At 39.1% G+C, this 26708-nt stretch overlaps 3 protein-coding genes across 6 annotated transcripts; 2 read left to right on the plus strand and 1 right to left on the minus strand.

The window, feature by feature from the left end:
• Positions 1 to 283: 283 nt before the first annotated feature.
• On the plus strand, positions 284 to 12474 carry EIF2AK1 (eukaryotic translation initiation factor 2 alpha kinase 1). The gene is given in 16 exon segments (XM_054391180.1): positions 284 to 486; positions 588 to 943; positions 1407 to 1565; positions 3343 to 3479; positions 4197 to 4228; positions 4502 to 4601; positions 5377 to 5457; positions 5837 to 5954; positions 7455 to 7506; positions 8158 to 8524; positions 9355 to 9466; positions 10105 to 10211; positions 11017 to 11146; positions 11256 to 11341; positions 11707 to 11940; positions 12352 to 12474. Coding segments are annotated over 16 exon segments (2397 nt in total).
• A 350-nt stretch (positions 12475 to 12824) lies between these two features.
• On the minus strand, positions 12825 to 15579 carry AIMP2 (aminoacyl tRNA synthetase complex interacting multifunctional protein 2). Of its 4 annotated transcripts, none has more exons than XM_054391052.1 (4): positions 15565 to 15579; positions 14169 to 14375; positions 13468 to 13699; positions 12825 to 13340 (listed from the first exon to the last, which is right to left on the minus strand). In XM_054391052.1, exons 1-4 carry the CDS (start codon positions 15577 to 15579, stop codon positions 12955 to 12957), a joined length of 840 nt encoding a protein of 279 aa, XP_054247027.1. In that variant the 3' UTR covers positions 12825 to 12954. The 4 variants fall into 4 exon arrangements, with proteins under 4 accessions (XP_054247027.1, XP_054247026.1, XP_054247024.1 ...); XM_054391051.1 differs by having other exon boundaries at positions 14169 to 14369; positions 15448 to 15579; XM_054391049.1 differs by having other exon boundaries at positions 15448 to 15579.
• Positions 15580 to 15959: 380 nt separating this feature from the next.
• On the plus strand, positions 15960 to 26597 carry PMS2 (PMS1 homolog 2, mismatch repair system component). Its single transcript, XM_054390826.1, has 15 exons — positions 15960 to 15979; positions 16365 to 16504; positions 17084 to 17170; positions 18218 to 18320; positions 19001 to 19184; positions 19676 to 19843; positions 20478 to 20575; positions 21326 to 21425; positions 21702 to 21786; positions 22270 to 22422; positions 23429 to 24323; positions 25039 to 25206; positions 25663 to 25763; positions 25907 to 26076; positions 26454 to 26597. The coding sequence occupies exons 1-15, from the start codon at positions 15960 to 15962 to the stop codon at positions 26595 to 26597; spliced, it is 2616 nt and encodes an 871-aa protein (XP_054246801.1).
• The last annotated feature ends 111 nt before the right edge of the window (positions 26598 to 26708 follow it).

Raw genomic sequence — 26708 nt, forward strand, 5'->3', positions numbered from 1 at the left:
GGTGGGCCGGGCAGGGTTGGGTTGGGCTGAGCTGGCGGCTCCCGCCGGTCTCTTTCCCTTCCTTTTCCCGGGCCAGCCCCTCCCCCCCAGCCCATTGATTTCCAGGCAGGGAGGCGCACGCGGCGCTGCTGGGATGTGCCAGGCCGCCGCCGGGCCCAGCTCTCCTCCCCAGCCCCATTACCTGGCTCGGCCCCGCTTGACTCGGCGCTGCCGGGTCTCCCTCGCCGCAGCCCCCGCCTCAGCCCGGCCCGCTCCGCCTACTGTTACAGCCCGTCGGGGAACAATGACGTCCCTCCGCCGGCCTCTTGCATCCGGGGCCCGGCGCCGGCCCGGCAAGCGGGCGGGGGGAGGAAAGGAGGCGGTGGCGGCGGCGGGGGGGAGAAGCGAGCTCCTCCGGGTCACACGGGGACCAGCACCGCCCCTGTGCCGCTGCCGGGAGCCGCTAGAGGGGGCTCGGCGACCCCCTGCCAAGGCGAGTGGTCGAGAGTGCCGCGGAGAGTGGGTTCCCGCGGGGCTGTGCTGGCCTGGGAGCCTCACAGGGCCCTTTGTGGGTGATGCGTGGAGCTGCAGCCCCGCGCGGGAGTAAGAGGTCTTCACCAGCCCTGCTGCCTGAGGGGACGCCTCAGCTCCCCACCGCTAAGCTTCAGTCCGAGTTCCTTCCTCGGCCGTAGCGTTCCTGTCCGTTTCTGCCTTCCGGGCCCTATTTACCCTGCTGCTATTTATTCCTCCAGTTAATGTTTTATTACTCTACGCTCAAAGAGCGCCCATAAACGCTGGCCCGGCTCCCAGGGCCGCCCACAGGAAGGCTGGCAGGCCCCACCGGCCAGAGCGAAGGCCGGGACCCCAGCGCCCGGCATGTGGCGGGGCGTGTTCCCGGCGGCCCCCCGCTCGGTGCTGCCCGCCATCGAGTTTCCTGAAGAGAGCCCGGAGCCGCGCTTTGATGGTAAGCGGGGCCTGCAGAACAACCTGGTTCTCTGCGGGAGGTGTGGGGACCAGGTAAGTATCCCCGTCCCCGCGAGTGACGGCGGGGCGCCCCGGTTGGCAGGGTAGGAAGGAGAGTAGAACCGCCGCTTTCGTACGCTCCCTCCCCCATCGCCTCGAGGAAGCGGCAGCCGCGGCGGGTGATGCAAGAGCGGGCAGGCCCTTGGCAGCGCACCCTGGCCTGCGGCCGCGGTGGAAGCTCCCCCTCCGTCGGGGGGAGAACCTCGTCCTCTCCGTTTAGCTTCTTAATTGTATGCGCTTACTAAAATCAACCCGATCTCTTAATTAGTGTCTTAAGCTTGCGCGATGGCCGCTCGTGCGGTGCTTTTTTTGTGAGCTAGAACTGTGTTGAAGCTATGTGGGTTTTGGTGTTCTGGTAAGTGGGCATCTACTGAGACCTAAATTTATTCTTCCGACTTTTCCAGAATCGGATGTGCCGGCGGAGCTGCGAATTGCAAATGGGTCACAAAAGTTTGTCAACTTCACTTCGACCATCCAAAACCAGCTGCTGCTCGTGTCACTTTTGGAGCATCTGTGCCACATGTACACACGCAACCCCGTTCGTTCACGGTGTTTGTTCCGAAGTTAGTAAGAGTAGTTCTTTCCTGCCCCTTAAACTGCCTTACCCCAATACATTCCAGGTTCTTCTCTGTACTATAGTAGTGTAATATCAATACAAAGCTGTAGATCTTACAACATTGAGACAAATAGTTCTGAGAAGTTCATCAGCTTAATTGGAAAGGAGGGCCTGTTTTATTTTTGGGAACAGTGAGAGAATATTGTTCCATTGTTGTAAATGCAAAGATCAGACAGTTCTGTACGAGGTCAGTCATCTGAGTTGCATCATGGGAAATGTAGCAGGGTACATTACCTGGTTGTTAAATCTGACCTAAACCACAGATACAAATTTATTAAATATTTATCAAGAAATAGCTGTAGTTTAGTCTCCACTAAATGTTTTTAAATTATGGTCTGACAATCATAGTAAATACCTTTCTAAATCCTTTATTTTCCTGGAAAGTATTTTGATATATGTCAGGGAACTTGCGTTTTTAGCTGTGAAGTGTTTATTTTGAAGTTTATTTTTAAATCTATCCCTTTGATATGTGACTTGGCTTAAATATTTTGTAAGCACACACGTAATGGAGTTGAGAAACCGTCTTCAAGGTTTTACTCCTTACTATACTTGATTGTTGAAAATAAAATTCAGTACATTGCTCATACTTAATATTGAAGCCATTTATAGCATGACATGAGTGCAGACAACTCATTTTGTCATTCATAGTCTGATGTAGAAATTTGGCCCCAGGTCTTACTGTTATCTCTATTGAACCCAGAAATATAGGTGGAAAAGAAGTCCAAATAAATTTCCTCCTTTTAGGAAAGAAACAAAAAAAGCCCCCCAAAACTCAACCTGGGCATCTTCCAAAGTATGTAGCTGCTTGGCTTCCTGGTGTACTTCTATGGAAAGTGCTGACCCTCTATTGGTGTAGCTTAAACCAGTCTCAGAATTAGAATAGGCTTGATGAATAAAATAAATAAATATTGCAGTAATCATACTTGGTTTGTGGTTTTGTCTGGTACATTTATGTTGGCAAGGGCAGGTTTTTCCTACTTTTATAGTGTGTGCAACTGTCCCCCTAAGGTTTGCATAGCAAAATTCCTGAGTTCTTAGAGGTTCACTTTCAATAAACTTTATTTCCTTTAAAAGGTAAAGTAATAGGCTGTTTTTTTTTTTTTTAATACTGATACCAAAGAGTCATTTTTCAAAAAACTTTAAGATTTGAGAACTCTTTAAATACATTTTTGTAGCATCTTTACAGTTGCACCCATCTCTAGTGCTAGTGTTTTGTCTGCCACAGCATTGTTTTGCTCCAACTGAGAAAGATGTGCAGCACTGGAGTTGGAAGGAAGTGGCTTAATTCTTTGCTGTGAACACATGCACAAATGTTGAAGTTTGTATAGCACTTGCTGTAAGCGTGTCCTCATAATTGTGAACATGCTTAGAATTTTTTTTTTCACTGATCAAAATTAGTCCAAGGATATAAAGCAAGTGAATGGGTGGCTGTTTGTATGATTCATCTGCTAAGACAGGGAAGAAGAGGAGATGCAGTTGTGACCATGAAGGGCATGGCAAATAACTGTATTACACAAAGGGATTCCCACAGAGTAACTCGGGTTGGATTTAATTAGTTTTTATTGCTAAGAGTATGGGAAACAGCATTGGAGTAGGAGTGACTGTTTAGTTTCTCAGATGTGCTATCTTTATTCAAATAAAGTTTCTCATTTGAAAAACAACCATTTAGATGATCTCATTGGCAGGCTTTATTTAATGTGACCTTTCTCTGTTCCTTTGTACAGTACTCCGTGAGGCTTTCACAAGAACAGGGTTGCTCTCCCCTTTTGCCTTCTGTGATGAATTTAGTACTGTAAGACTGCAGCATAATAGAGCCATTACTGAACTAATGAAAGCAGCTGATCGACAAATACTGAGTGGGGTAAGCTTTGTTAAATTTCTTTGGCAACCTCTGCATTAAGGGATGAACATAACTATTGCATCCAAAGAAGCTTTTGTTCAGGGCTTCTTTTAATACTGGATTGGGTGTTTTTAATAATGATATTAAATGGTACTCCCCTTCTAGCTTAGCCATTTGGGATGGTTCTGGTTCTATAGGTGCAAAACAGGAATGTTTTGTTCCTTATTAAATAACAGTAAGTTTTAAATCTTAGTAAAATACAAGCCAGGTGGTTTAAGTAGTGCTACAGTTTTTTTGGCAGTGGACAGATGTGCATTTTCAACTTGTAACTGTTATAGTTGATTATGTTAACACCCTCATATTTATATTAGTAGAGGGCATAATTTGTATGCTGCATAATGTGCTTCAGGTTGAGTCAGAGCCGTTAGCTTATCTCACTGCTTGAACTAAGCTAGTTAATTTTGTCTTAAGCACATTTTAGAGCCCTTATTTTATCCTGTTTGCCAGGAGAATTCCAAAAGGGCAGTAATCTCTCCAGCTGAGAGCTGTTAGCAGATTACTAGTGGGGTAATACTTCAATTTGGTGAAGCTTTATGCAGAATGAAATGGCTCTCAGTAATTTTTTTGCTTCTAAGAACATAGTTGTAGTTTATAACTGATCAAGCTGTCTGTGCTGATGCATGGTAGACCTGTTACTCCATGGGGCATGTTTTTATGTTGGTTTTTGTTTTTTCACAGGAACTTGATAATGGAGATTCTCATGCAATTGGGTATGTATTCAAAGCATTGAGAAATACTAAACTTAACTTCCTCCCTAAGGTTCTGTGCACTGCTCTGAATTTAATTAATACTGCATTTCGTATTTTGGCTCTGAAACATAGAAATAAAAGTGAAAATTTCTCTAAACTCTTCAAAGGCATTGTGCATATGTTTTCTTCTTTTCATAATGTAAATAGTATTTCTAGATTGTGTATACCCATATCTTATACCTTACTTCGAAGTTGTGATTTAGGTTAATGCAGCCTGACTTTTTTTTTGATCAGGGAGAAAGAAGCACTCTTTGAAGGACAGACTTCACGATACTTGAATGAATTTGATGAAATCACAAGACTAGGAAAAGGAGGATATGGTAAAGTATACAAGGTATTCTTTACTTTCTGTTTGTAACTGATCACTTTTTATCTAATTATCCTTTGAAACGTAGAGTTACTGTTTTGTCTTTTATTTTTCTAATTAATTTTCTAATTAATTTTTCCAATAGAACAGATGCAAACCTGCACATTGAAGGATGTTGGCATTTAAAAAAAATGCTCAGTTGTAGATTTTTCTGTTTGTCAGAAGCAGGATGTGTTTTACTTGGTACATTTTGACCTTTTTAATTTGAACTTCAATAAGGAAACTCCTTATTTCTTGTGTACAGTGTTGTGAATGACTTAAAACAGCCACAGGAACTATTAGTTTACACACCCCAATGTACCAATTGTGCCTACTTTAAAAAAAGGCAGCTTTAATGTTGAAGTAAACTGTCCAACCCAGTGCTGAATTGTATTAAATGCTTGTAGCATATGGCCAGCCTAAGGTTCCCCACGTGATTACAGTTGTGGTCTCACAGATTTCCTCAGAACTTGTTTAAGCCTGATACTACAGGACCTATCAGCATTTTTTTATTGATGGAAAGATAGCTGTAAAGCTGTACATTTCACAAAGACCAGATTACATGATTGTAACCCTGAAAGTAGGCAGGAGTACCCTTATCTTAGACAGGTGGGGCCTGATCCCATTTCCATTCTCTGATACAGGTGAGAGGTTGTGAATGGAGTGTAGAAATTAATTTTTAGAAAATAGTGGGTTCTTAAGGACTTCTTCATTAATACAAACTCATTAATACCTGATTTTGTCTTATTACAATGGTTTTCAGGTCAGAAACAAGTTAGATGGTCAGTTCTATGCTGTTAAAAAAATTACCATTAAGAAGGCTAAAAGAAGAGATTGCATGAAGGTAATCTTTCCTGTGTTTCATTTGTTTTAAATCCCTGTCTGCTGTAGCTGATTCTGATTTAATTTAATGATGCAGTTAATATTTCCCAAAACATCAAAAATATTAGTAACATTTTTGATGCTTTGTGAATTTCTAAAGATTTGACCCTTTCAATACCTAATAGAAAAAAGAGAGTTAAATGAAGCATATTATTAGCTTGGATTTGATCATCTCTGCAACTGCGAAAATCATCATTTGTTTTAAAGCTTCCATATTTTATCCATTCCTGCAATAATTTTGTCCTTTGTGAGAAACTGGTTTTGGTTTTTTGTTGTCTTTTGGGTTCACTAAGCACTTGGAACAAGAAGCAGTCATACTGTTTCCTTTTTGGTCTTTTTAGGTGCTACGAGAAGTTAAAGTGTTGGCTGGGCTGCAGCATCCTAACATTGTAGGCTACCACACTGCTTGGATGGAACAAATTCAAACAGTACGTCCAAAAGGAAAGTACAGCATATTGTGTAATTCTTGCTTACAGCCTCTCTACTATTCTTTGCAGGGTAGTATTCTCTGGTATAAATTAAAAAAAAATACATTTTAAAAAAGTAAACTCCAGGGAGCCACCACTTCAATCTACTGCCTGATCATTTATCTGTTACTTGATGAATTTGGAACTTTGGCAGTATTAGCTTCACTTCTGGTAATATATGAGGAAGATGCTAAAGTTGTGTGAAGTTGAATAGAATGCAATGAAAGCCTTTTAACACAAAGTAGTGAGTTGACTAGGAGAAGAATAAATACTGGGGAATGAACCACTTCAGATTTTGGGGGAAAAGTGATGAAAAAAAAGGAAAAACCCCACTAATCTGCTACCACATTTTGCAGTCTGGAAGTTGTAACAAAACTAGAATAAGTCTTCTACGATGCTTCCCTTCCTATTGGGAAAGGAGTTTAGAGAAACCAAAAGAACCTTCAATGGCAAAAATAAATAAATATTCCTTCTTATTTTGCTTTCCACAGAAGAGTTCTTAAATTTGATAAATTGTGTTTAATAGTTCTGCAGTGACACAGCAATCTGGTTTACTGTCTGCAATCACTGAGAATTTATCTACTTTTATGTTGATTTTACACCTTCTTTTCTGCCCCTTCTCACTTTTGTTTCTCTTTTCTCAGTCTTCCCACACTTTTTCATTTGGTCCATTTGCAACCCTGATCCCTTGGTCCCTTTCTTTCTTGTCCTCTTCTGGAATGCCTTTAGCAGTTAAGTCCTTTGATCCCGTCTTAGTGGGAGGCTTTCTTATGCTCTATATGACTTTATTGCTTTCCAAATTGGTGACTTGACACCCAGTCAGCTATAAGCACAAAAGAAAGTACCCAGGAAGTTGATAGTATAGCAAGACAGACAAAACTTTTTAAGTGATGATATTGAGAATCTCAAAGGATGCAACTTTTTAGTGCCTTGAGGACAAGTACTTAATAGAGGTAATGTGAGTACACAAGTAGATATATAGGTAGGTATTGTCATATTTAATGGTTTTCCTTGGCTTACAGAATTGGTATTTTGTATTTGTATGTGCTAATTTTTTTCCCACATAAATATACAATTTTAATGAATTATTTCCAAAATAGCAAGTGTTTTCAAAAAAGCAGCAGCATGATACAAAGGATGGTGCCTTGTGGAGTTGCTTCTTTAACCGTATCATATACATTATAAGCCCTCATTTTGAACAGGCTGAATTCTTAAAGGTGAAATCTAGGTAAATAGCTACAAGAGCCCAATATGGCCCTTTCAGTGAAATGACACAACATGTATTTTCATTTAGAAGAAAAAAGTAAAAACATATTAGAGTTGCTTCTTAGTAGACTAACAAGTGCCTTTTACAGCACCAGAATTAGAGAAAAAAACATCTACAGGCAATGAAGTTAGACCCCATAAGATGCTGTAGCTTACATGTTGATTTATAGTAAATATATGCATGCTTTGTTTTGTAAAATACCATCTTTACCTTTTCTTCCAATAGATAAAACAATAATGGAGTTGCAGCCATTATGTCTGGACCAAGCAAGCAGCAAGTGAGTATTATAAATCTCAATGATAACATTTATTTGGCTTTAACATGAAGCTTTTAAAAAGTAACTTAAAGGGTACAGTTGCACAAGTACTTTTTGCTTCCATGTTATAGTGAAAAAAGGGTTGTAAATTATCCTTGTCATAGTTTCTGTTGTTGCATAAGCAACTGTATAGTTCTGCCTTCTTTAGATCTTTCACTTTCTGAGTGCCTTAATGAAGGACTGGGCTTCAAGTTTACTTCAAAGTTCTGTGTCAGCCAGCAACACTGATTAGTATGGTTGAGTCTTATTAGAGTGGTGAGGCACTCCCTCTATCTGAAGTGTTGATTAGTCCTTTCAATTAGGAGATGGAGTCCTATGAGAAATCCTTTCTCAGCTTTAAGGGACTGGAGATGTACTTCTGTGCAGTGAGTGCTGTGACCTAGGGCTGTACTTATGCATGAGCTGTCTTGGTTAGCTATCAAAAATCCCTCCTGGGGGGAGGTATTAAAAAGGCTGAAGTGTATGCTGCCTACTTTTTGCATTGGGAAGCAGCTGAACTCTTATTCTAGAATGCAGTTTGCAATTGGAAAAAAAAAAGTGTTCAGAATGCTGTCTCACAGATGATATAAAACTGTGTACATGTCTTGATTTCTCTCTCTTTATTATTTTCAGTGATCACTGTCACATTCAGAGTGTGGAAAGTGGTAGTTCAATTATCTTTGCTGACCTTACTTCACAGGAAAAGAAGTCCTACGACACTACCAGTCTTAGAAATGGTAGTGAATTAGTGCAGAATATGGATATAAGGAATGAGTTTACAAACAGCAGTAGTAAAGAATGTATGAATCCAAATAAATGTGAATTATCCATAGCATTAAAAAAAGATTCTGTAAGTAGTGTTAGCAGTAGATCAGCTGATGTGAAAAATCATTCTGCACATGGACCTCATTCTAATCTGGATCAAGATAACACCACTGAGAGTAGTTCCTGCACTGAAGAACGCTCCAAGAATGATGTAGCTCTCTGTGAAGAGTTTGAGGTAAATGTTGTTCTCTCTAATTGAAAATATTTGTGAAGTTGACCATGGGAACTGGCAAAACTTAGCACACAAGAAAATTTCCATGTCTTAGTTGTCTTGGATCCTTTGTGTTTACCTGAACAAAAAGCACTGCTCCTGCATTAAAAACTTAAAACGTTAAAAACTTGACAATCTTCAGCGTTCTGTAACAAAGGCTAATTCAGATGTTACTGATGAAAGTGTCTGGGTGTGTAATGTGGTGCCTATACAGTGTAGGACTACACGTGAAATAGAGAGAAGTAGATCTGGGCAGGGAATTGCCACTCTGCTAATGCTTCTTAACCTTTGCTGGTGTTCATACCACTGAAATGTTTTGTATAACACAGGCAGATCTGGAAGGTTTCAAGCTTTTGGTATCATCTGGAGTTCCCTCTTCCAAGAAATCCAAGATTTTAAAGTGTTTACTTGAGTTGTCTAGGTTATCAATTGAACTAGAACATGATCAGAAATTGGGTGTGAAGTTACATACTCATCCTAATAAATCATAACATTCCATAGGAATAGGTTGGGTTTTTTCTCTTTTATATTAATATACACTGTTTTATTAAGCCAGAATGAACCTCTGTTTAGTATGTCTAGAAGCTTTTAAACTCTAATTGGAATATTAAGGTAGATGGTTGGCTGTTTGTTAGCTTTTATCAGGACAATTATTAAAATATGAGGAACAAACCAAAAGAAAAACACCCAGACTAGATACGTGAATGCAGTAGATTACTGATGCTGTATCTGATATCAAGGAAACAGTGTTGACATTACAGTGGCAAAATCACAGACTCTTACTTCTCTGCCAGGTGGAATATCATTTGATGCTTTACATACAAATGCAGCTGTGTGAAATATCCTTGTGGGATTGGATCGCTGACCGTAATAAAAGATACACTGAGACAACAGAGGAAGCTTCCAGTAAGATTCATCACTGTCTTGAACTTACTGAAGTTCATGAGTTTTTAGACAGCTCTTCAGAAAAGAATGAGCATGTGCCTGAGGCATAGTTGTTTCCTGGGGAGATCTCTGCCCACGCAACTCTACTTACTTGGAATATATTTTTTTTTATTGTCAGAATCTGCTTTTTCTCAGTAAGCTGTTTAAATGAAATTTTGCTTTGGTAGTAGTCTTGCTGCTACAAAACAGAGCTCTTCACAGGCTGATTTGTCTGCTGTAAAAATCATATATACATCTTTGGTTCCAGACAAGTTAGAACATACTTCGTAGAATACAAGGTTGGAAGGGACCTCAGGGATCATGTGGCCTAACTTTTTTTTTTTAGGAAAAGTACAATCTAGATAAGATGGCCCAGCACCACCTTTAGAAGCAGACACATATTCATGTCCCCTGAACTTTTTTGCTGTCAAGGTTAGAGGCTTTTGCTATTTCAAAACCAGTTATCTTAAGCATAGAAAATTAAGTATTTAAACTATGCTCGTTCTACTAAAAATGTATTCTACATCATAGATAAACAGAATTCAACAAGATCTATTATTATAAATTTATATAGCTCAGTAAAATTAGCTGAAATAGTTGAGATTTTAAATTGGTTTCAGGTCCGTATCACCTTGTGGATGTCCACTCAACAGTGAAAATTTTTCAAGAGTTGGTAGAAGGAGTCTGCTATATCCACAGCATGGGAGTGATGCATCGAGACATTAAAGTAAGTTCATAGAGTTACTGAGATTGATGAAAGCAGTGATGACTGACATTATGGGAGAATAAAAGCAACTTCATAGTTAAATTTGAGATGACTTGGGCTCTTAATAATTTAGCTATGTTATATATGAAAAATACATTGTCTCTACAGCAATATCATACTGTATTCATGATAAAGATGGTACTCAGTTACATTGACTTAAACTACAATTAAACTGGAAATGCTTTCTCCTTTCTGGTTTTCTTGTTCTGAACAGGGATGGTCATATTGGTTTTGTTTTGTCTTTGTCTTTCTTTCACCAGGGTAGGACCCTAAATTATGTTTTCAAGGCTGAAACCCCCCTAGTTCTTACAGCCTTTCTTCGTATGAGAGGTGCGCCAGCCCTCTGATCATTTTTGTGGCCCCCTCTGGACCTGCTGCAACAGATCCATGTCTGTCTTGAGCTTGGAGCCCCAGGGCTGGATGCAGTACTCCAAAGTGGGGTTTTGTGAGGGTGGACTACAGGGGGAGAATCCCCTTCCTCAGCTTTTCATGCAGCCCAGAATGCAGTTGGCTTTCTGGACTGTGGGTGCTCATACCCACTTTTTTTATCCACCAGCATCCCTAAGTCCTTCACAGCACAAGATGCTTACTGAACAATGGTTAGTGGTGTGTCTGAGGCAAGAGATAAGATCTGGGTTTTTTGTTTATATTGAGTAAGACAAATGTCACATTCAGAATTAACAGTATATGTTATTTCATATCCTTTGAAGCGGTTGAAATTTCATATTCCTTTACATTTTAGATTTTATGATGTCTTACTTTGTAGCCCAGAAACATCTTTCTATATGGATCAGATCATCATGTGAAAATAGGAGACTTTGGATTAGCCTGCAAAGACCTTCTTTGGCATGATGCAGACCAGTGGTTTAAGACAGAAAGGGTAAATGGTAAGAGAAAAAAGCTGAATGGGTTTCAGTGTTTAAGTCTCTGTTGTATTTAAACCATTAAATTCTTAAGTGAAATGGTAACAATGCAACAGTAGCTGAGCAGGCATGAATTGCCTTTTTAAAGGACTGACACATACTTCAGGAGTGGGGACTTGCCTCTATGCCTCTCCAGAACAACTGCAGGGATCTCACTATGATTTCAAGGTAGGGGGACTCTTTTTTTCCTATTAACACATGATGATAGATAATAGGAATAAAACAAGCCTTTCAGAAAAATAAATACTAAATGTTTGGTAGATAAATAATCCTTCTACTGTTATTCCTAATGTTTTTGTTGAAACATGGATTTCAACTTTTTCTAGCTTGCTGCTAATGCAAACATTTCTAATATCACCTTGAGGAATGTATGTAATTTGGGTGTGTTTCTGTAGTAGTGTCATACTTCCCATACAAATATGAAACTTGTCATTAAACTTTTTCATATAGTGAAATTTTTAATGAGAGTGAAATCCAGTAAATAGTTAAAACCAGCAGTTATTCCACAACTTTTTTCTTCACCCCATTATCAGTCAGACATGTACAGCATGGGTGTTATCCTGCTAGAACTCTTCCAGCCATTTGGAACAGAGATGGAAAGAACAGAAATTCTTACACGTTTAAGAAATGGGCAAATTCCTCACACTTTCTACAAAAAATGGCCTATTCAGGCCAAGTACATTAAACTTCTCACCAGCCAGAGCTCCACAGAGAGACCAACTGCTGCTCAGCTTCGTGACAGTGAACTATTTCATACCACAGAACACGTAAGTTACACCAGCAGCTGCAACTGTTACAGCATAAAGAAAATGCTTTGTTTCTCTGCCTGGAATGTTTGTTCTGAATCTGTGATTGAGACTCTGATTTCAGTATTTAAGCCCCTGTGTTAATGTTTATAGTGTCTTTGCACGTTCATTAACTATAGGTACCTTTATGAAGACTGTACAGTTGACTAATTTACAGCTTGAGGTATTATTATGGGTTAGAAAAGCTTTACAAGCTTTTCATCAGCTCCACAGAATCTTTTTCCTTTTCTTTGCCGTGCTTTTTTGTGGATTAAGTTGTATCACAGATGCAGAATAGCTGTGGTGCTGCAGTGTGTAGTGGATTGCAAAGAAATCAGATAGGTTAGTAAGGTTTTACCCTTGCCTATGAAGTAAACTGACTCTTGTTTTTAGGTTATTTCTAGCCTACAACAAAAGGTGAGGCAGCAGGAAGAAGAAATAGACAAACTGCGAGAGAGGATAAGATTGCTTTCTGAAGAACGAGATGAACATGTGAGATTAGGTTCTTCTGTTTAAGTACTGGATGAACCAACCTTTGTTGTATACTAAGTTATATAAAATTATTCCTTTTTTACATAAAAGTATTTCAATGCACTTCGATTTTTTTTTTCCCCTGTCTATTCTTCAAAGGTATTCATCCTTTTATTTTAGTTCACAAAACACCAGCCCCCGTAAGAGTCATATTGTGCTTAGCCACAGTACAGTTTGACTTGGGTAAATAAGCTTTTGGGTTACATAGAAAAATAGAAAGTAAAAGTGCAGCTTGTATTTATATAGGACTACTTTAGAGACTTCATAACCATTGAATAAACATATGTTATGCGTCAGTTAAAAAAACAAAAGTCACACCCAAAAGGTAGCTGTGATGTTTTATTAATTTTAAAACTCTGGCCAAGTGTAGTACTTGAACACATCTCAGAAAAGACTCGAACCACTACAGCAGGTAGGCAGGAGTTGGAGTAGGATGAAAACTGCACCACGATGAAGAGCACACACTTACTTCAGTAGCTTCATAACAGAGCTGAAAGGTGCTAAGTTCTCACATGACTTCATCCATTTCTGCACATTGGCTGGGGCAGCATTTGCACTACCTGTCTGCTGAAGTGCACACCATGCAACAATGTCTGCTACGGTGAGTTCATTTCCCACCAACCATGATGTCTTGCCCAGGGCAGCATTCATGGAGCGCAGGACTGCTCCTTTTTCCTTACTGCTACCTTCTTTTAGCTGGAAGATGGCTGTATCAACCCAGCTGTCAATCAGAGTTGAAGTAACTGCATTGTACTTCTGGCCAAAGAGAGAAAAGAGAAATCGAGCAATGTTCCCTTCTCCTTCAATAGGGCACATTGTTTGAATGCTAAACTTCATCTGTGGTTTTGGAACTGAAATTAAGAAAAGAAAGAAAAAACAAGTGAATACCAGATGCAGAGAAGTTAAATGGAATGCTACTTCTATGAGGTTTTATTTGTGATTTTGATGTATTGATCTACAAGGTAGCTTCACTCTTACCTTCCTTCCAAATAAGAGTAAAGCCCAACTGATACTCATGACGTGATTGCTTTTTAGTCTGCTCACCAAAGCATTTCAAGAGGTTTTCTGGCACACTTTTCACTGATGAATGTGTGTGAACAGCTGATAGTATTTTATAGCGTTCACAAAGCAGACTGTGTAGTACTAATAATGACAGTGGAGGCAGAGAAGGATTTGCATTGATGACAATATCTTTCAGGGCACCATAATCCTGAAAGGAAAATAAAACATTCAGCAGGTAAGACATATTCCAGGTCAAACTTTGAAGTAGTGGAGTTTTCATCTGACACCAAAACGTTCATAGTCACACATGTATATCTGAAATTCTAAGGATAGTCAAATAATTCAAATTTGGACATTTAAAACTTGTTTAAGCATTGAAAACATTTAACTTGATAACATGACTGAGGTAAATTACAGTTCAATCTGAAGCCAAAATTAAAATTTTCAGTTAGTAACAAACAGGAAACCAACTATCCTCATATCAGCATTAGCCGTTCTAGTTTGGATAATTCCAAATGAGAATAAAAAGCATTTAGTATTTACAAATGTATCTTTACAGATGCCCAGCATGAGCAGGTAGCTGTAGGTTACTTGTAAGGAGAGGACTTGCGTATTGAGTTTGGACTGTCCCACCCTTCCAACCTCAAAAATCCACCTACACAATCAACTAAACTTACCTTTCCAAGCATCAAATCTAAATCTGCACCATTTGTTGTCAAACAAGAAGAGTCATCAGTTTGAATGACATTAGTTACATCAAAGTCAGCATCTGGAGTTTGTATCATCTTTGAGAGACCATCGACAGCACTCTTCAGTTCATACAAACGCTTCAGAATCTCTTCCTGGCGGGATTCAAGTGCTTGAAGTGATGGATCAGCCTCTTCCTACAAGAAAGGATAGACAAAGTCACGTAAATGTTTCACTTACCTGTATGAAATTAGCCCACAGCTCACTTGGCAGTTTTGAACGACTTTAAACATCTTCAAGTAACTAACATCATGGTATGTTATGGTCTTATCAACCCAACTTTCTTCTTTTGGTCCAGTGGATAAAAAGATGCTGAGCAAGGTATCAGAGTGAAATCCTGACAGCCACTTTACACAATATTCTCACAAGACACAGAAACACCTCTTAAATGATCATTATTCAGTCAGTGCACAAGTAATAAAAATTACTCTCAGAGGCTACTGGTAGTTAGTAATTTGTTGTTGCAACATGAGGGCACCTTAGTAAGCATTCCTATGAAGTTCTGCCCCAAGTCTACTACTGTGTTCCTCCATCGACAACCTGGGTGAGGGCACAGCAAATACTCACTGAAAAGATACGATGGTATCAATCTAAAAATGGCCACTAGCAGCCTGAAGCAACTCAAAGCATTCCTGACACTCAAGAGAGGTTGAAGTATGATAATATTTTGTGGGTTTGCCTTATTTAAGTAACTGAGACTGGAAACAGGGCCTGTGCAGCTTGCTATCTCAACAGCAAAAATAAAACCACACCTGAGCCAACAGTGACGGTGCAGCAGTGACACAAGGTCTGCAAGGCCTCTGCTCGGCCGCTTAAATACAGAAACCGGAAAGAAACACACACGAAAGCCCAGGAAAGACAGGTTGAGAATTACCGACGGCTTTTAAATTGTTGGGGAAAAAAAAACAGCTCCGAAAAAGGTGAGCTTATTCGACCCTCAAACGAGCCATTGATAGACGAGGAGGAGACAGGTGCCAGCGCTACCGTGCTCCTCCTCCGGACATACGTGGTGGATCGTGGGGACCCCTTCAGCTCCTCGGTGCCAGAAGCTTTTCCTAGCCCCCGAGGGCAGACCCCACCTCGAGCAAATGCTGATCCTGTGCAGCTGGCGACTCGCCTCTTGGGCTTCCCGACAGCGCGGCCCATAGACGCCGGCCCGCTGCCCATAGCCGAAGCCACCGGGCCCACCCGCTGTTCTCTCGCTCCTACCTGCGGTGGAGGCGACTCGGCGGACGAGGGGGAGCGATGGACGTTGGGCAGGCGGTACATGCAGGAAGGCAAGTGTTCCGCCAACACCTCCCCACCAACCTTGTGGAAAGACCTCACTTTGTACATGGGCATGGCGGCACCCACCCGCGCAGCACATCCGCTCCCGGCCCGCCAGCGGGCCCGCCCCGCGCTGCATCCATTGGGCCAAATAGGAGCACGGCGCATTACTGACTCACGCCCGAGCCAGTGCGCGCTGGGGGCTGCCGCATGGCCTCCTTGTCTTCTTTCTATTGGTCAGTGTGAGCCGGTGATTCGTTAAGCGAGTCCTCATAGGGCAAAAGGTGCAGCTGCCAGTTTTGATTGGGTGTTCTCATTGACCAATTTGCATCAAGGGAGTTGAGACTTTCTTTACGATGGGCGAACTATTTTCTGTAGTGGCCAATGACTGAGCGAGGGCGGAGCCTGCGGGAACGGGATTCTGAGGCGACTACAGCGCGTCCCGCTGGGTCCCGATGGACGCTGCCTCACCTTGGTGAGTGCCTTCTCTGGAACCATCGGCCCTCCTTCTTTCTGCAGCGGTGGGGTTCGCCGCTCTCTCGCATTCCCCTACTCTCCCTTGCTCTGGCTGCCTCTCACGGGAGGCTCGGGGCCTCGCTGCTCCGCAGTGCCCTAGTCGCTGGTGTGGTTGCGGCCTCCTCATCAGTCGCTGGCTTCTTGGTTCCCGCCTCCCCTTCCGACTTGATCGGGGAAGCGTGTGCGCCTTCTCGGGCGCTCCGCACTTGAATGCGGGTAGCAGTGTTTTACCTCCTGCCTCGCTCTCGGATGCCAGTTGCCCTTGCTTGGGAGGGATGGACGGGCGCGGTGCACCTTTACCGCCTGCTTTACCTTGTTTTTCCCCCTCCCTCCTATGTGTCAAGCCTGCAGCCTGCCAAAGCCATCAAGCCCATCGACCGTAAGTCCGTCCATCGGATCTGTTCGGGACAGGTTGTGCTGAATCTTGGCACTGCGGTGAAAGAGTTGGTGGAGAACAGTCTGGATGCTGGAGCTACCAACATTGGTAACCTTCTCTTCATTGCACTTTCTTAACATTACGTAGACTTCTCAAGTAGACCTTTTCCTCAAGGCACAGAGCACAAGGCACAATATTAACAAGGCTGTGCAAATAATTCCTCTTTGGGTCAAAGCATATTTGCAGTGATTTTAAGCCTCGAAAAAATAAAACATTTTGATTTTCAGGCTCCATCTGGGCTCCTAAAGGATGTAACTTTTTTTTCTGTTGTAGCCCTTTTGGCCACCAAATAAGGTATGCAGCCTGTACCAGCAGCGGTGATAAGGCTCTGCTATCCAATGGCCTCAAATTAGCGGATAGTTAAGGCAGGGTTGCAGCTTCCAAAGCTGCCAGGATAATAGCTGCTATAATTGGAAAAAATTCTGTTCAGGCAAAAGTGTAATGAAGCTGAACTATCTGCAAATACAGACTGGTTTGCATTTGTTTGCCCTAATTTTTGACAGCTGTGGACCTTGCATTGTTCAAACTTGAACTACTGCTATCTGGTAAAGTTACATCAAGTACAAAATTAATTGTGAATACTTTGTATGAACATACAGAATGAAAAGACTTTACTCAATTTTGTAGATGTAAAACTCAGAGATTATGGAGCAGAGCTCATAGAGGTTTCAGATAATGGAATTGGAGTGGAAGAGGAAAACTTTGAAGGCTTAAGTAAGTTGAACCTTTTTCTTAATTTATATTTGGATGTCTCTGTTCAGTACGAAAAGAGCTTCAGGGTTTTTTTAAAAACAAATTTCCTACATTTAATAATATTTTAGCAAATACTCCTCTTTTATATAACATATGCACAACCTGCAAGACTTGGGAAAAACTATACTGAACTTACGTAGTGCTATTGTGGTTATAGTTCTTGTAGCTTAGAATTAGTCTTTGGTTTGATCGCTTATTTAAGTGTAATAAAGAACAGAAATAACTATAGAGGAGAAAGTCCTATAAATGTTCCCTTAGGTTCATTCATGTTGGGTCATCAGTCATTGTGAAGGAGTCAAAGTTTGTTGAAGTGACTGCTTTTTGCTGAAAGGGAACTGACTTGTCTGGCTGTCAAATCTTCCCTTTGGTAGTTCTAAATTGAACAAATGGGAGCAGAAGCAATACTGTATGATAACTGTAACAAACCATTGCAACAGAAATATTTGCATTTCTTTTGTCATAGAATGACTTTCACCATAGGTTATTACTCAGTAACTTCATGTGTTCACAATATGTATATGGTACCTCAGAAATTCCTACTGTTCCAGGACACTGGAGTTTCTGGGGTGCTGCTACTAATTGAATTCGTAATCTAGTGACAAATGCCGTCCTGATTGTGTAGATTGAGTCCTCTTCAGCTGTGTTCATGGTGGATTAAGTATATCCCTGTCCACTGTATACTGTGGACGGCACTGCAGTTGTTTTCTTGCAGGGGAAAAAAAATCTGTGACAGGTACATCAGCAGCAATGGCAGGTACTGTGGCATCTTGTAATGCATAGATCAGTAATGCTATATGAATTTGGGGTGTAGTGTGGAATAACAGCTGTATCTCAGGATTTTAAAAGCTATTTATAGGAAGAGGAAAAAGGAAGCATTAAGCATTTAATTATTGTGTCTCTAATATTATCTAAAATAAAATTAATAATACAGAAGGTTTTTTGCATCTTGATAGGCACAGACCAGTGTCAATTTGAAGTGACACATGTATTTTAAATATATTTTTCCAGCTCTGAAACATTACACATCAAAGATACAAGATTTTTCTGATCTAATACATGTTGAAACATTTGGATTTCGAGGTGAAGCTCTGAGTTCACTGTGTGCATTAAGGTATTAATCTTCTTATTAGCAGAACATCACTGTATGCACAAAAATAACTGAAGGCAACTTTTCAGTTTACCATTATTGATGAATGAAGCTTTGGAAACTTCCAGTTGCTTAATGTTAGGTCAGTTCTGAGCAGTAAGTTGCATGGTATCCTGAGTCCTTTCCAACTAAAATTGTTCTATGGTTCTAAGCTTCTGAAATTATTGTGTGATTCTGAGCGTCTGATTGTTCTTTTATGTACAAAAGTCTTTGCAGGATGGGACTCTGGACTTGTGTAAAAGTGTTTGATTCTCTGATGTAAAGTAGTGCTGTGTTTGCTAGGCTGTAACTTGTTAAAACTGTGTTTAAACTTCTCCTAGCCAATCTATATATTGGAAATGGCTTTTGTGTACACAGTACTGTGCATCAAGAATATTTTGCTGTTAGTTACGTATTAGTGGTCTGCAACAAAACCAGACTTTATAGTCTGGAGAAGAATGAAAATGATAAAACTAAAAATGTTTGTGTTGTAACTAGGCAAATGTTACTCTGCTCTTCAGGTATGTTTTTAGTTGTTTGGGGTGAAGACTTGGTTTAAATGAATGAATGGGATTGATGTAGATTCTGTGCCTGATCAGGCCACGAGGAATGAGTAAGAAAACAGTGCTCAGTAAGTAATACTGTTGCCTCTTTCTGTCCCTTAGTGATGTTACCATTTCTACCTGTCATAAGTCTGCAAAGGTTGGGACTCGTTTGGTGTTTGATCACAATGGTAAAATTACTCAGAAAACTCCTTTTCCACGACAGCAAGGAACAACTGTTAACATACAGCAGTTATTTTATACTTTGCCAGTGCGGCATAAGGAATTTCAAAGAAACATTAAAAAGGTAGGCTTAGATCATCAATTATTAATTCAAAGGAAATGTATTCACTGCTCAATGATACTCAGTTCTCTGTAGAATCCACTGATGATGTCAGACTGTTTCATGCTTGTCTTATATCTTCATCACATAAGAGAGCAAGCTTCCTGTGTTCTTTCCTCTTCTGTTTTCCAATGATTGTTTTTAAAGGCACATTCTCAAATATTCAGATATTGGAAAGAATCAGTGTCATGCTCACTTTTGTGTACTTTAAAATCAAGGACTGCTGTGTTAGAACTAAATATCAATCTTCTAAATGTGCTGTTTATTTTTAAAGACATTATTTTTCATGTGTGTATATATATATATATATTTAGTTTCCAAACATTTACAAAAAAATATACTAAATCCAGCCACTCCCTTTTTGTGTTACTTGCAAATATTGACTGTTTTCTTCATTCATTTTTATTTTAAAAAGAGATGGTTTGTACAGATGTGAACTTTTCTTTTTTTGACAGGAATATGCAAAAATGGTCCAGGTATTGCAAGCATATTGTATTGTTTCGAAAGGAGTGCGGATTAACTGCACTAATCAACTTGGCCAAGGGAAAAAAAGCTCTGTGGTATCAACTACTGGAAGTTCTAGTTTAAAGGAAAACATTGGAGCAGTATTTGGGCAAAAACAGGTATTACTTGTATTATTGAGAGATACTATACTTACATCGAGAGATTTTTAGTATCTATTAAATAGAGGAGATATAGGAAACCTTTAAAAATCGTAAGAGGACAGAGCAAGTGTTGACTTCTAGCACACCCTACAGGTGGAAAAAGGAAAAACAGTGCAACCTCCCCATGTTTCCTTGGAGTTTGAGTCTGTTTAGAAATGTTTTGTTGAAAAAGGCTTAGGAAGATAGGGCTAGTGCTTAATATCTCTCTGAAGTCACTTTTATGTGTTGTGCCAGCAAGCCTCTGAAGGTTTGTGCTTCTCAAAAATAGTATGGGAAAGTACATTCTTGCAAGTCACAAGAAAAAGCAACTTTAAAAATCCTAAAAATGGTGTGAGTTATAATTGGGGAACAGAAAACAGGAGTTGTTTCTAGCTTTTTCAACCTCTTTCTGTGAAACAGGAACAGTCATTCATTAAGGCATTGTTCCTGTTTCTCAGTAGGCAGTGCTTTGAGTAATTTAAATGTTTCACTTAGTCAGCCAACTTGAAAAAAACCCACCATTTTATCAAATGGATTTTAAGGCTAATAAATAACAACAGAAGAAAAGAAGTCTAAGTTTAATGGTTCACTTTTTTTTTTTTTTTCCCCCCAGTTGCAAAGTCTCATTCCTTTTGTTCAGCTACCTCCTAGTGAAGCTGTTTGTGAAGAATATGGACTCAACGCTACTGGCATGCCACAGACTCTTTATAGGTAGCTAGAGAAGTACAGACCACTGCTACCAAAATGGAAATAAAAAAGAATACAAGGAGTTTGGTGAATAGTATCAAAAATAGCTAAGAACGGCATAGTAGATATTAGCATACAGTTTGGGAAAGACCATCACTTGCTTGACAAAGTTCATTCAGGCCTAAGATGTTGCTAGTCAGATGAGTAGGAAGAGCAAAACTACTATTCCTTGTGTCCTAGTTAGTTATATATTAGTGTAGTGTTCTGCTGAATGTCACCTTTGGTGCTCTGAGTAATGGTATTGATTTGCTGTATCAATTGTATACCTCTCTTTCTTCAGCATGGTAGAATGAGAAATGGTAGGAGATGAATGTGCATCAGTTTACCAAATTATCCTTTACTTTCTTAAAAAGTGTACCTTTAAAAATCTCTCACTATACACGAGACTGGCAAATAAATGCATTAATATCTGACTGGTGACAGTTCACAACTGACCCCTCTTCTGCTTTCAGAGCAGAAGAATTACAAATGCTACTTTTGAAATTAGAGCCACCTATTTGTTCAGTTGCCTGATTCTTTTTTGGAGCTGAACATCCAGCATTTTGTCAGCTCAGCAACTGGGAGAGGAAATACATACCCACATTTACTGATGCTGCTGTATAGTAGTGTTTCTTTTAGCCCCTTATACTCTTCCATTAAATCTGTTTAGTCAGAAAAATGAGTTTGCTTTGCTGCTTCATTTTTCCTTACTGTTGCATTGTTATCACACAACAGGATTACAGGCTTCATTTCTCGTTGTGATCATGGTGTTGGAAGGAGCACAACGGACAGACAGTTTTTCTTTATCAATCAACGTCCATGTGATCCAGCAAAGGTGAGGGTTTTCTTTTTCTGACATCACCAGTGCTAACTTGTTTGCTGTTTTCTGAAAGCCACTCTTACTAGTAGCTGATAGGTATATTTGTGAATTTATGCTGCAAGTTCTTGTGTCCCAAGTTTGCCTTCGTTGTATCTTTGTGTGAGCAAAAGCTCAATCACACAAGATACGGTTTAGTACTTCAATTGTTTTGAAGGGAATCAAATAACATACACTGTTGGGAAGTAGAAGATAATAGTACTGACATTTATTGTTTCTTCATTATCTCTGAAGGTTCTCAAGCTTGTGAATGAAGTTTATCATTCATACAATAAACACCAGTATCCATTTGTTGCCCTTAACATTTGTGTAGATTCTGGTAAGTCATGAATAATTTTCAGGAACTTCAGTAAAGGCTGTAACTTCAGTGAAGAATAAATTGTATTTATTTAGAGAATATTGTAACTTTTATCTGTGACTTTCTGCAGTGGGTGATTTTTTTCTTTTTTTCTTTTTTTTTTAATCTACATAGAGTCTAGTTGTGGTTCCACTTTATACTCAAAAGTAACTTATCTCAAGTAACAAGAAAAAGGCAATCTTGTGGTTAGCTTAAAGACAAGAAAACTTACCATGTTATTGGACTGATTTAGCTTGTGTTTTGTTTGCTGAAATGTTGAGAAAGTTAAAAATTTCAATTTGCAGACATACTGTGAATGGTAACTGTGGCTTTGGTTTTAATCTTGTGAAATAAAAGTGGAGGGTGAAAAGGCAAAAAACATAGATCCAAAGGTGGATTTTATGTTGTTGGTGTCTTTTTTTTGTTCTTCATTTATAATGCAGTTGATTTTATTTTTTTCTTTAGAGTGTATTGACATCAATGTAACTCCAGACAAAAGGCAAATTTTACTTCAAGAGGAAAAGCTTTTATTAGCTATTTTAAAAACTTCTCTGATGGAGATGTTTGGTAGTGATGTCAACAAAATCAATGTCAATCAGAAACTTCTGGACATTGCAGGTAGGACACAATATGTGAAATTTTTTGGTATGATATATGGTAGAGAACCAAAATGGGAAAATATTTTTTTTTTACAAACCCAACAATGAAACAAAAAGATCTGACTGTTAATTGGTAAACCTTTCAGGGCAGATTCTTCATGTGTTCCTTACATCAAATAATAAAGGAGGACCTTAAGTTAAGTGATTGTTATGGAAATGGCACATTCCAACACAACATGATTTAGAGTCAGTGGTGGAAAAACTAACACTTGAAAAAGGTTTCTCTTAAAATACTGGAAGCAATCTGTGTTTCCTTTATTTAAGTGTCCTTGAGAAAGAATGGTTAAAGTCTTGTAAATAAAATTTGAACTTTAAGTACAATTTCAACCTTTGATTCTTTTACAGTAACTACAGAAATTTCTGATTCTCTTGTGAGCATATAATCATTCAGAATTGTTTTTCTTTAACACTACCTCATTCTCCTTTTTTTGTCAACAGAACTCTAATTTCCTTTTTGCTGCCACAGAATCAGTTATGTACTGATTCTTAGTTATTTAAAACTAATCTTTAGTAAAATACATGTTGGACTGACAGATTTTAAGATTGAAGCCCTCTAATTACTTACAAATCATATACAGAGAGTCTCTTTTTTGCCTGCTCCTGAACATCTTGCCAGTGGGCTTTTATAGTGACCATTAAAGTGCAAAAGCAATTCGCTTTTCATTGTCACTCAGTCATTAAACTCTTTTGATAATATGCATAAATGTGCCAGTTGGACTGATTGCTGTTCCATCTTAAAAAGAAATGACAAATTCACACAAGTACCATTAAGTTTCTTAAAGATGTAGCAGCTTGTCTGTTGAATATTAATGCATTTCAGCCCCATACTTAGTCATTATCTGAGGATTAAGGGATACTTTGAGTAGTTTGCTATTTTTTTACTTCTCTTTTCATTCCCTTTACGTTTCATTCATGTTTCCAGGTAACTCAGAATATTGAAATATTCTTCATTCTGGTCTTATTAGGTAACTTGAAGAAGACACTTTCTGAAGAGACAGAAAAGCCTCAGGTACAAATGCTGCCTGACTCTGACACTGAAAAGCCAAGTTGTGAAAGAAAAAAAATAATGACTCTTGCCAGATTAAGAGAGTCGTTCTCTCTACATCAAGCACCAGAGAGTTACTTTCAAAGCCCTAAAAAGGTGAAACGGCAGCACAGCTCCTCTAGACAAACATCACTTGATACCACTTTGAGTACTGTAAGGACTCAAAAGGCTGTCTTGACAAAGGAGTCTGAGAATTGCCATAAGATGGACTCAAAGATGTCAATTCCAAGCAGATGTTTGAGAAAATTAGAAGACAGTGCAGATTCTGGATTCTGTAGCACATCTGAGTCAGATGCCGGATGCAGTACACCAGAAGCTGGAAGCTGTGTTAACAGTGAAAGCGTAATTAATCCTGAAGAAGAATCCTGGAGCTCAGAAGAACAACTTCAAAATGAGTGTCTGAAAACTGCTGGATGTAGTGAGAAATCACTGGAATGTGATGTTCAGGTCTTGGGTGCTGAACCTAAGTTAAATCAAGTGAATGACTGGACTAATCCAAATAAATTATCTCAAGAAGCCAGTAATTCTTCCCCAAGAGTAATAAGTTTTAAAAGCAAGAACTTTAGAAGTGAAGCAGGTAAATGTCCAGAAGTGAAGAATACCAGGAACTGTGTGCCCAGTGTTGATGTACTGGTGGAAGTAAAAAAGAAAACTGTGCCACTTGAATTCTCTATGAAGGTTTTAGCAGAAAAGGTAAAAAAGGTAATACAGCAACAACAGAAAAGTACAGAAACACAAAATTACAGAAGATTCAAAGCAAAAATTAGTCCTGGAGAAAATAAAGTAGCAGAAGATGAATTAAGAAAAGAGATCAGGTATTTTCACCTTCTTAATATGTTGTATTCATCAATTAATAAATATAGTTAAGTAAAAACATGAGACTTTTCTTACAGGGTGGGCAGGAGGTTCACATCTACCTGCTAATTTGGGATATATTTTTATATTTGACTTACACTTTTAAATGCTCTTTTGACAAGTTATTTTACCTGACAGAGCAGCTGCTTGAACTAAGGGCAAAAGGAAAGTGGAAAAAGACACTAAAAAGACCACGAACATCATAGATTTGGCTTGGTTCAGAATTGTAATTTGCAGTGTAGTCAGAGAAACAGTAAATTTCATCACAGATAGAAGAGTCTATGACTCATATTTCTCCTTCATGTGAAGTTGAAATTTGGTGAGATAAGGTTGTAAAAATAAGTCACATTCTACCCATTTCTAATTTTATCACCAGGAGCTGTATTTGGAAGAATTCTGAACCAATCTATCTTAATGATGGATTGTGTGCTGGGACACAATGGCCTCTCCAGTTAGTGGCAGATTCCAGATAACTGTACTTTTTCATTCATATCCTGCTTAAATGAAATGGGTTGGGGTGTTTTTTGTTTGGTTTGGGTTTGTGTGTGTTCTTTGCTTTTTTTTTTTTTTTTCTTTTTTCATGTGAAGTGTATTCGGGGGGAATAAAAGTTTTACAATCTGACATGATAAATGATGAGGTGTAATTTATAATCTGTTTATATTTTCTATACACAGTAAAGAAATGTTTGCAAAAATGGAAATCATTGGCCAATTCAATTTAGGGTTTATAATAGCAAAGTTGAATTCTGATCTCTTCATAATTGACCAACATGCTACTGATGAGAAGTACAACTTTGAGATGTTACAACAACACACTGTTCTTCAAGGTCAGAAGCTGATAGTGTAAGTATTTTCACTGGTTTAACAATAATTTTTTTTTTAATTTGATTCAATGTTTCAGAAGGATACCAATGGTTATACTTACGTAGATTTCACACTTTCAAAATGGTTAGCACAAAAACTGGTTTTATGTATTTCAAAAAGGAAAGCTTATGTGAAAAATAAATTCCACTGCTACAGCCGTAGCTATGCAGCAAGTCAGTGGCCAGATTTCAGTTTGGTAGGAGTGGTCATGCAAGCAGGATATTGGCAACTGCTGCTGCAACAATGGGTGCTGCCCAACCAACTTAACTCTGCAGAGTAACACTTGGAGGTGATCTGTTCAGTAGTGAGATTTTCCTAACAAAGCAAGGGTTTTAGTAGAGCTCTGTTCTGGTATCTTTGGACTGTTTATGAAACTTATCTTAAGTGGGCTGCATTACATACATATGCAATATCGTATTTTTCTGTCCTTTTTAGGCCTCAAAGTCTGAATTTAACAGCTGTAAATGAAACTGTATTGATTGAAAATCTGGAAATATTCAGAAAAAATGGCTTTGATTTTGTCATAAATGAAAATGGTAAGTTTGTGCCAGAATTACTGGAAAGACAACTTTTGCATATATGCAAGTCATGTCATATTAATGTATCAAAGCAGTTTCTCAGTTTCTCTCAAGAAGAGGTAATTTCCTGTAATGCACAAGTGTTTTATTATTGCTTTCAGCTCCCGTAACTCAGAAAGTTAAATTAATATCATTGCCAACAAGCAAAAACTGGACTTTTGGTCCACAAGACATAGATGAGCTGATCTTCATGTTAAGTGACTGCCCTGGAGTCATGTGTAGACCCTCCAGGGTCAGACAGATGTTTGCTTCTCGAGCTTGCAGAAAATCTGTAAGTACAGCATGCAGTGCGTGATTTCAAACAAATACCATACTTTCTGTTGTGCTATAGGTGACTATATATATATGTTGCAGGGGAAGTTTATTCACTATTGAGTGTCAGCAGCTAATATCTTTAATTTTGTTTGTTGTATTTTTGTCTAGTGTAACTTGGGAAAAATTTGTGGTAGTTTTTTATTTTGTTTCACACTAGTGCGTTTATGAACACAGCTGCATTTTGTCTTCTGTTCATCTTGTATATCTTTCTGCTTTTAATGCCTGGCACAGGATTTATTTGCTCGGGTAGTGGAAGTATTGTTCTTATCTGTATCACTTGTCAAGATGAAGAAAGAAAAATAGTAACTGGGGGATTTTTGCCTTTTCTTGCAGGTGATGATTGGAACTGCACTGAATATGCAGGAAATGAGAAAACTGATCACCCATATGGGTGAGATTGAACATCCCTGGAACTGTCCCCATGGAAGGCCAACTATGAGACACATAGTCAGTTTAGACTTGATTTCACCAGAATAAGTCAGTTTCTGTTTATTAACATTTTTTATTTTCATTCCTGGTAATATTTTGAGCTTTTATCAAGACTCTTATTTTGAGTAAAAAAAGTTTTAGCTTGTCTTCAGATTTGAA

The sequence above is a fragment of the Indicator indicator genome, chromosome 22 (genome assembly GCF_027791375.1).
Source record: "Indicator indicator isolate 239-I01 chromosome 22, UM_Iind_1.1, whole genome shotgun sequence".
Classification (NCBI taxonomy): domain Eukaryota; kingdom Metazoa; phylum Chordata; class Aves; order Piciformes; family Indicatoridae; genus Indicator; species Indicator indicator.

What these genes read in the sequence shown, in the direction of transcription:
- AIMP2 (XM_054391050.1), bottom strand. Translation starts at nt 15,579, where the DNA reads ATGCCCATGTACAAAGTGAGGTCTTTCCACAAGGTTGGTGGGGAGGTG. An exon ending in TAGATTTGATGCTTGGAAAG is followed by an intron (nt 13,700 to 14,168) that starts GTAAGTTTAGTT and finishes TTTTCCTTTCAG; the next exon opens with GATTATGGTGCCCTGAAAGA. An exon ending in TACTCTTATTTGGAAGGAAG is followed by an intron (nt 13,341 to 13,467) that starts GTAAGAGTGAAG and finishes TCTTAATTTCAG; the next exon opens with TTCCAAAACCACAGATGAAG.
- PMS2 (XM_054390826.1), top strand. Translation starts at nt 15,960, where the DNA reads ATGGACGCTGCCTCACCTTG. An exon ending in TAACATTTGTGTAGATTCTG is followed by an intron (nt 21,787 to 22,269) that starts GTAAGTCATGAA and finishes TTTTTTCTTTAG; the next exon opens with AGTGTATTGACATCAATGTA. An exon ending in TTTTGTCATAAATGAAAATG is followed by an intron (nt 25,764 to 25,906) that starts GTAAGTTTGTGC and finishes TATTGCTTTCAG; the next exon opens with CTCCCGTAACTCAGAAAGTT.